This window comes from Neltuma alba, unplaced genomic scaffold, assembly GCF_004799145.2.
Source record: "Neltuma alba isolate B1F8T4 unplaced genomic scaffold, ASM479914v2 tig00011174_pilon, whole genome shotgun sequence".
Lineage (NCBI taxonomy): Eukaryota > Viridiplantae > Streptophyta > Magnoliopsida > Fabales > Fabaceae > Neltuma > Neltuma alba.
The window spans coordinates 177,827-187,677 of record NW_021635902.1 but is presented as its reverse complement, the minus strand read 5'-3'; the positions used below and the strand labels follow the sequence as shown (position 1 = coordinate 187,677).

The 9,851-nt window shown below is 32.4% G+C and overlaps 1 protein-coding gene across 3 annotated transcripts; it reads right to left on the bottom strand.

Annotated features, from left to right (window-relative positions):
* Window positions 1-895: 895 nt before the first annotated feature.
* LOC114762025 (probable cellulose synthase A catalytic subunit 6 [UDP-forming]) lies at window positions 896-9,595 on the bottom strand. Of its 3 annotated transcripts, none has more exons than XM_028951472.1 (13): window positions 9,478-9,595; window positions 8,714-8,912; window positions 7,168-7,283; window positions 6,085-6,353; window positions 5,456-5,722; window positions 4,444-4,789; window positions 4,213-4,350; window positions 3,674-3,799; window positions 3,325-3,537; window positions 2,933-3,218; window positions 2,500-2,696; window positions 1,886-2,236; window positions 896-1,556 (listed from the first exon to the last, which is right to left on the bottom strand). In XM_028951472.1, the coding sequence occupies exons 1-13, from the start codon at window positions 9,562-9,564 to the stop codon at window positions 966-968; spliced, it is 3,186 nt and encodes a 1,061-aa protein (XP_028807305.1). In that variant the 5' UTR covers window positions 9,565-9,595; the 3' UTR covers window positions 896-965. The 3 variants fall into 3 exon arrangements, with proteins under 3 accessions (XP_028807305.1, XP_028807306.1, XP_028807307.1); XM_028951473.1 differs by having other exon boundaries at window positions 4,240-4,350; XM_028951474.1 differs by having other exon boundaries at window positions 1,482-1,556; window positions 1,856-2,236.
* Window positions 9,596-9,851: the final 256 nt, after the last annotated feature.

Sequence of the window (9,851 nt, the reverse complement as noted above, 5' to 3'; positions counted from 1 at the left end):
ATTCTTATAAAAAAATCATATTTGAGAAGATTCAAAGTCATAGACTGGAGAAAATCTTCTAAGTATGAGTTCAAGTTTGAGAGGCAAGAACTAAACTGGTCAAGCAACTAAAATAATGAACCTTGTTTTAATTTTATAAAAAAATAATTTTATGGAATCAAACAAAAATGTGGCATGTAATGTGCATTCTCATTCACCATGCTTGTGTTTGTTGTCAATTGATACTTTGATTTATATTTGTGACAAATCATCCGAGGCTGTGCATTAATTCATTATTGTTGTATTATTTATATTTTTTTAAAATTATTTGAAATGTTAACTTTTCATGTAATCTTAATGGGAATCAACACACCTATACTCAACCAAACGTCATTATATTATTTGTTATCCAACCTAAGCCAAGTCATAAATAGGTTGAAAACTTGGCTAGAAGTCTAGAACTAGACTCAATTTGTGAACATTTCCAAAATGGATGGAACAAAAAATATGCTTGATGACATTATATAATAAAACATGTAAATATCACACACCAATACAATGTAATTAGTCTAAAACTCAATCATCATACATTAGGTAAATAACAAAAACTAATTAGTCAGGAGATGCTTATAAGAATCTAAAAACTCAGAGAGATCAATATGTCATCCTCACTGTTTCAAAAATTAAAAAAAAATATCTGGTAAGAATTTAGGTCCCAAAAAATTTTCTCTATCTCCCGGTAGAAATATCATAACTTAAGATGAATCTAAATCATGCTAAACAAGATTCCTTTCCTTTTTGCCCTATGATCAAACACCACTTAATAAACTGTGTATCATTATTGTGGTCAGGTGTTTGTTTCAGCTTCTCAGAAGCATTTTCACGCAAATTGAGATAGAAATATCACTTGAATCACTTCCAAAAAACTAATCCAAACGCCCTTGTCATCACCCATGTCAGTGAGCTTAGAAAAGTAAAGGATGAAGCTAATCACAGTCCAATCCACACTCCTCCAAGATTGGACCACTGGATTTGGGTAAGAAAGGGTCAATTTTGACCCACAAAACAGAAAAGAAAGAAGCAAGCAAAATCGACCAAACAAGAACAATGGTGGGAGTCCTGTTTTGCCTCCCCATCATACCCTTAAGGAAAGGGTATAAATGACATATTACCCAACAGGCAAATAATATTTTTCCTAATACAGGACCCCAAGATTCAAAACCAGCATTAATTGCATGTGACACGCCTGCAACAATGGCAATAAGATTCAAAATTAGCAACGTGGTTGGTATAATCAGCAAATTGGTCCAATTCAGTGCAAAAAGCCCAGAGAAGCCTTTGTCTTCATCATCACTTGCTTTTGATTTCACAATAAACTTTGTATCCATACCAGCTATCACCTTGAATAGTCCTAAAAATACTGCAAATAAATGTGCTGATACTCCTCCTATAACCCAGAATTGCTCATTTCTCCACCACTCATCAATTGTAACTCCACTCCATCTCATCTCTAGTATGCTTGTGGCAAATATGCAGATGAAAAGTGAGAGAAACCACATGCCATCAAAGCTATTCAGCTGTAATAAAAGATAAATTATATTGATGAGCATATTATAATGTTTTATGCAACATTATGAAAACATCAAGACATGAATTAGTTTCTAGAAAAACCATTTTAGAAGTCCCTATATTTTTCTTCAATTTTTAGTTTGATACATATACATTTTTCTCTCTTAATTAAATCCTTTAATTTTGCTCTTTTAACACCGTTAGCTAGTGTAACTTTGATTTGTTAGCACTATGCTAATATAGCAAAATTAAATATTTAATTAAGAAGAAAAACACATAGGTACCAACTAAAAGAAAATATAGGTACCTCCAAAATGGTTTTTCTTTTTCTTCATACCTGAGGAACAATAAATTTTCCTGTGAGCAGGCAAACTGCAGGAAGAGTGCAATATGCAACAAGAGGAATAGATGTCCATGGATAAACAGCAGCATTTATGTAAGAAATACGCTCTAGCCACTTCAATCCTCCTCTATAGCCATACCAAAGAGGGCAATATTTGCTCAAGAGTATCTCAGTGGATCCTAGTGCCCACTTAAACACTTGAAGCAAACCATCTGAAAGGTTTCTTGGTGCCGGAACTTTGAACGCAGGCCTTTCAGGGATACAATATATGGATCTCCATCCATGGCAATGCATTTTAAATGCTGTTAGTATATCCTCTGTAGTTGAACCATAGATCCATCCAACCTAAGGGAATAGTAACAACAAAAGAGTTTATATATGTTGAGCTAAATCTTGTTAAATTTGAAAAAAGAAAAAAACAAAGGCCAGAACATTTACTTTTAACTTTCAGTTATCACCAAACACATTTCCTTAAACTTTTGTATCCCAACATGAAAAGGCCTTGTGTAGTTTATTTTCAGATGGTTTAAACTTAATGAAATCTGTTTGGATAATTATTTTCCATCAAACCTTAAATATGAAACGTAGTACTTGAGACATAGTTTCACCTCTTTTCCCCATTCAGTCTTCTCCTCAAAGCTGCAGCTAATGACATGGATGGCTTCCTTAAGTAGAGAAGCAAGGCTAGTATCTTTTACTGTCTCACCATTCTCTAGAAGTGTAGATGCAATAAGTTCAGGAGATTGTCCAAATTTCTTCCACAACTTTGGCTCAAATGTTTCACCCAAAACTTGCCCTCCAACTCCTACATAAATGAAATTTTATACTGCTTTTTAGAGGGAAAGTAATGCAAAATAGATGTAAGTTTTTTTTTTTCAGAAGCTCATAATTCTAATTATACTGTATGAAGTAAATTGATATTACTCTGAAAAATAAGAAAACTGTTATTGAGAAGTAGAATGGTTTTCATTGGTGTAAAGCTTACAATAATAAAAATCGTTAGCAATAATATATCAAAAGAATGAAATGTGTTTCAGGTACCTTTGGTTCCCTGTCCAATACAAGTCAAAGCATCGTCTGCCGTTGATATCTCTGCATGCACTTTTGTACTATCTTTAAAGTCAAACCTTGAATTTGTTGACTTTTTATTCTTATTTCTTAAGCAACAATATAGACAACAACACCAATTTGGCCAACAATTGCATGTCTTGGTTGGAGTCTTCTTTCTTCTCGGAGCATCATAACCATATAGCGTATGCCTTTTAAATACGCATCCTGTCCCAACATATATAGGACCTTGAATCCCATCCAAGCCCTTCATGTTAATCTAATATCAAATTCGAAAGCCATATTAGATTTTGGATAATCGAAGCTCAAAATTTGTTGTAAACAAGTGCCTAAAGAGGAGAATGTAAGAAAAATTTTGGTCTTACATCAAGAAATACAGTAGTTGGACTGTTATATCTGTCATTATTATCGGCTCCATCAAACCTATGAGAGAATTGAACATAGCATACCCTTTTGCCTTGTAATGGGTCCATCATGAAGCACATTGCTTCCCTTATAGCTTTGCTATTGTTGATGTAATGGTCATAGTCCAAGTTTAATACATAAGGAGCATTTGAAAGCACAGCAGAAACTCTAACCTGTTTTGCATGGAAATAAAAAATGAAATATATTAGAAAAACGCAACAAATCTTCTTTCTGGCAACTTGTCTCACTCAAAATTTTTTTGAGGGAATTTGAATTTCAAGTGATTTTGGTTTATTATGCATTACTTACCAATGCATTCAATGCTCCTGCTTTCTTATGGTGTTTGAATTTAGGTCTCTTTTCCCTAGAAACATATACCAAGCATGGCAATTGATTTCCATCCATGTCATGTCCTCCATATTGTCCAAGAAAAACCTGTTGACACAAAATCTAAGAATTACTTATAGTGATAATACAACTAATGAATATAACAAATACGGAGAAATGAAATGTCAAAGTGTAATTTAAAGTATTGTGTTAGGCAGGCATGACATCGTTTGTTCTTGCTAAGTGTGAATCAATACTCCAGTAGATACTTTTTACACCTGTTCTGGAGGGCTTTCTACTGGGAGAGACATAATTTCAAAGTGAAGTAATAAGCTTATTATTTACATATATCTGTTTTAAAAAAAAGGTTAAAAAAAAAGAGTATCTACGTTTGTTGTTAAGAGAACATAGATCATCGAGTATTTAAGAAAATAGACCTAGATAATTAGGCATTGTCTGTTGCTAAGGAAATTAAATAAACATAGATACACATAATTCTTCATAATTCTAGATTTTCAAACCTGGATCATCCCAGGGTGGTCACTAACATTATTTCCAGGCCACATTGTTCCATCCTGCATTGTCCATCCTTCATCAGGGACCTTCCGAGCCTTTGCAACCAGAGAATTAATTCGAACTCTGAACTCTTCATACTCTCTCTGTAAGATTAATAACAAATACATAGGTGACCACATAAGACGTAAAAGAGCAATAAGTAACAGCATACAGTAAGATTTAATTTCCGCCATTACCTTCATAGCTCTTCTCTCTTTAACAAATGATGGGTGTGCCTTATCTTTCAAGTAATTTACTTTCTCTGCAAAATACCACTCTGGAGCCCGGGGCTCAATATTGAATTTCTTACAAAAAGGTACCCATTTCCTTGCAAATTCAGAAGTTTCAGACAACGCTTCAAATGTTAACATTGCAGCACCATCATCAGATACGTAGCATGAGACCTTCTCGGGGGGGTAATCCACTGCAAGAATTGAAAAAATCGTGTTTGCAGTAACCAAAGGAGGCTCTTTCAGTGGGTCCATTGTAGTCACAAATATATCGATTCCACAAAGTTGTGAAGCCTCGCCATCTTTCTCATACCTGTTAGTACAGAAACAGATACACTTATGATCTCCTCTATAGTTCCTTCACGCTATATATAGTCTCAATTTTCATTTCCAATCTATACAAAATTTATTTCTTAAAAGTAATTTAAATATAAAATAATAAAATTTTTAATTGGAAAAGAATGCCCTCTATGAGAAGTGGTTAAGGTTATTGAGGCTATTAATTTTTAAAACGTTAGATGTTGTAGATAATATCATTACGTATATTTGTACAAAGTCACAAATTGTTTTCTCAAGTAGAAAATATTGCAGCAAAAGCAATATGGGCCAAAAATGTGCATAAGCAGAGTTGAGCCACCTAAGGACCTTCAAAAATGAGCTGGAGTGGCCTCATATTCAATCTTGAGCCCCATACTTTCTAAATCGGGCCCAAACAAATCGGCCACAAATAAACATGAGGAATTGTGGGCTCCGGAAATAATATATTCAAATACTATGGACTAACATATTCAAACGAGGAATTTGCTCTCTCAATGTTTATTCAAACTAAATCCATTTGTTTCTTATTTAGAAGGATAAACACTAATGGCACAATTTTATAGAACCCATAACTTTTCACTAATGGGAAAGCCTTCATACCACTAAACTAGAGAATTACAGGCAAATTGAAGTCATATTTAAAGAGTTTAAAAATACTTACCTTAAGGAGAGCCTATCTAGATATGTTTCTCTTTGAACAGGGAACCACTTAGGAAACTGATCAAGAATCCATGAAATAGCGAACCAAAGCTCACATATAACAGCGACAAGCCATAAAGCAAATGCATTGTCCACAGGATGTGTCAGTCTATAATGAAAAAAGAATCCCAGAATCACCACTCGAATTATTATCATTATTCTGCAAGGGTTTATTTTGCTTGATGGAATTGCCATCTTTCTCGACAATGCTTGTCTTGCCTCATCCATTCTGTTCAAAGAATATTACTACCTATCAGAATTATTAAATATTTGGACAATTAAAATAACAATAACGGTCTATAAGAATTAACTAACTATGGATCAAATAAAGAAGATAAGTAATTAAAGACAAACTTAGGTCCATTTATTTATATCAATTTGGTCCAATTCTCCAATCAAATATTGCCATATGTGATTTTTATTATCAATAACAATCTAATGGAATTTTGAAATTTTATCAATCTGAATTCTTATTATTAAAAAAGCCCATACGAAAAAAATTGGTTGGAGAATTAAACCTAATGAATATAAGTGAATAGATCTAAACTTTGTCCATTAATTAATATCTCATAATTAAACACTACTACTTACACAGGAAAATCATTGCCATCATCTGCAAAATTATCTTGATGTTCTTCATGAGTGCTGTCATTTTCAATTCTCATGAGAGGCAGCTTCTCTTGTTTCTGCTTCCAAAGTTCCATTCTCTCCTTCCAAGCAACACTACCATAACCATAGGCAGCCAAGTCCTTGGAAGGATCCATAGGTCTTGCTTGAATTGAAATTACCTTATTGCCCATGCTCGAAGGCACTATTGCATTAATATTATTGTGCCCTTCTCCCATTTCAACATCTTCAACCTGTGTATATGCGCGCCATGTGAAAATAAAGATTATAAAATTAAATAAATTAACGAAATTTTGTCTGATTTTATTCTCCCAATTGTATCCTGAATTTCTTAACTAATATTCATTAAGAAAACCAATCTCAAGATCACTAATTCCCGCACAAATTTAATTTATTTTCTAGCAGCAACGTAACACTCTGAAGTTGTTGCTGAAAATGTTTCTTTTTTTTTTTTCTTGGCTAGGCACAGGTATCCTTCAATATGAGACAATCTTGTTTGAAACACTGTCAGGCATTAAATGTGGGTACCTCTCCTAACAGGTACTAAATGGCCATGGTTGGAGGGAGTGAAAATTTTCAATTCCAAATCATAGATACTCTTTTTTTAGAATTAATATCAATTTTAATCCTTAAAATTTGACTTTATTTTGATTTTGATCTCTAAAATTTGAAACTAGTGATTGTGATCTTTGAAACCTTATTTCAATGACAAAACAACATTGTTCTAGGGATAAAAATCTTCAGAATGATCAAAATGAAATCAAATTTCAAGAATCAAAACTGATTTTAAATTTCAGAGATTAAAACCAACACAAGGTTGGAGTTTAAGAACTAAAGATGATATAAATCCTTTTTTTTTAGTTATAAGAGCATGCACTAACTGCACAACATTATAAGTAGAATCGAAGCAGTAATCTCCCATTTATTTAAAAAAAAAAAAAAAAACTTTCATGCTCCTGAACTATAAGTTCATTGGCAGTAGAACATAGCAGCTCTGGCCAAAGGCACTTTACAGGGAGAGAAGCTATAAACGAAGCAATTTATTACCTGACAGTAAACGCGGACGTGCATATCCTCTTCTTTTCCTGGTCCATTGAAATCAAACTCATTTTCCAAGTCATCAACGTCATCCTCCTCCTCATCTCCCTCAACTCTAGCACTCCCTGATGCCAATATATAAAAGTATTTAATTCAGTATAATTTTAAGTGACTGCCAAAAAAAAATATCATTTTTCTTATTAAATTTTTTATCGAGCATATAACACTTCTCAAGTACATCATTTGTTCAAAAGCAATATCAGTTTTTTTCTTTCAAAAAAAGTATTAAAATTTTTTTTGTTATTTCTCTTGTAAGATACTGCTGTTGTTTTTTTTTAAAAGAAGTTACCAATGACAATAATTAATTTGTTGTATTTGAACAACAAATGATCTAATGAGTAATTTTTTTTTAATAACTGTCACCTTGATCGCATTCTAACCATGGCTAACAGTAATCATTTGTAGAACATATGATTAAACCACGTCCCCTTATTTGTAATTGTAATTAAATTAATCAGGCTTAGGACATGTTTCAATTAACTGTAATTATATTAATCAATTACGTTGGCAAAAAAAATTATATTAATCAACTATGATTAAAATAAAATGTTATAAGTTGGGTAAAGTCCATTGTTTATTCTTCGTACTCCAAAAAAGCTCTTGATCCCACGAAAGGAATAAAAATAAAAAAGTAGAATGTTAAACCCATTTTTTAAGTGATAGAAGTCTATTGGGAATGGGAATAAATCATTTTTAAAGTTTCCTTTTTTTTTTAAATGTTCACCATTTTATTAATCTTTTTCACGGAATTTTCTCTCTCTCTCATTTTTAAAAAGAAGACTTCAGAAAAATTCACGAATCTTCAACCTACGAACCAAGGTATCCTTGCTGCTATTTGATAAGAGTAGCATCAAGACTAAGATATAATCTGGAATTTTATATACACATTTTTTAAATTTGTAAAAAGTTAATATATATGTACACACACATATATATATCTGCGTGTGTAATTCCTTTGTTATTTACAAGACACTTCAAATATATTTAATTCACTGGAATTAAGAAAAATTTTAAATCTTATTAACTCATTTTAAAATTTAATAACTATTCAATTTTAAAATCATGCATCCATAATATAATAACATTTAATGAGGTAACTTATATCCTTATTATAAAAACCAACTAACTAATAATTCAGATGTATCAATAAAAAGAATTGAAAACATTAATTTTTTTAATAAAATTTAAGTGTTTTCCAATATCAGCTACACTAAATTCCAATATCATATTTATTTATATTCCCTTACTACTCTTATTAAATATGGGTTTATATGAAGAATAATATTTAATGCTTATTGAAACTATCAAAAATTCTTAAGACAAAAAATTACTTCTAGAAGGGTTCCTGTGGTAAGGATTAGGAGTATTGATGATTAAAAAAATTACTCTCTCTCTCTCCATCTGTCATATAACTAGCACCAGAGGGGGGGGGGGGAGACGCTGTGTGTGTATAATCCAAATGGCGTCAAGAGAGGAAGAGTTGGAGGGAGAGTACCCTTGAGACGTTTATATCTGGTTTTGCACTGGGGACACACATGGCTGCCTTCTCTTCTCTCATACTCATAACAGTTCCTACAAACGGGGAAGGCACACTCATTGCACGCCACAAAAACCTCTCCTTCTTCGTTTATGCCTATCTCATCTCCACATATTTTGCACCCTTTCCCTCTTTCTTCCTCCTTCTCCTCTCTTCTCTGCAACAAAATCCATCAATAATATAATTCATCGGTAATCTCAATTTCCACACACACTATATTAATGTCGTGTCAATTATTTGTCAAATTATCATGCATAGTCACCATAAATTCTAAATATTATTCTAGTTAGAATTTTGATTAAAAAATAATAATATACAGAACAAGTTAAAATCAGTCAAAAAAAATTTTTAAAAAAGAGTAAAATCTTGCTTTCTATTTGAATATCATAATCATACCAATATATATGATTAAAAATTACGATTTTTTATAAGAAGTAATTTTGTTAAGTGGAGTATTGAAGGCTGATCAAACACACACACAGGGACACATATAAGAAGCCTGCTGTATCTATAAAAAAGGATTATAAGTGTACTTGCGTGTGTGTCTGTGTGTGTTACCTGAACAATGAAATTCTCACACAATTGAAATTCAAGCACATATCTTTATGGCTCAATAGTAGTTGTTGACAACGCCAAACTAATAACCTTTAAAAAAATGCTTTTACTTGTTAATGAAAGGCGATATAATTCGAGTTTGTAAAGAGTTAAATATATATACTTACTGCGGAAAAATTGGCATCTGGATTGTTGAAGATGATGAACTCGTTGCTATTGTGAGAGCCTGCAACTAATCCTAATTTGACCTCCATATAGTTTCTGTGATAAGTTTGCTGTACTTTAATTCCTCTCCATTGTATTTCTTTGTTCACTGACTTGTATATATAAGAGAGTGTGATCAGTGAGCTTTGCTTCTGTTTCGCGTTTTAATATTCCTCTTTACCTTTCAGCTCAAGGAAAGATGGATGGATTATCCCACTTTGCTTCGCCAAGAAAAGTACAATTATTCCTCTTTAGCCTAAAAGAAATGTTCTGTACTCTTTTTTTTTGTTAATTATTATTCTTTCCTTCTTTCCCGGTCTCTTTCTCCGCCTGGCGT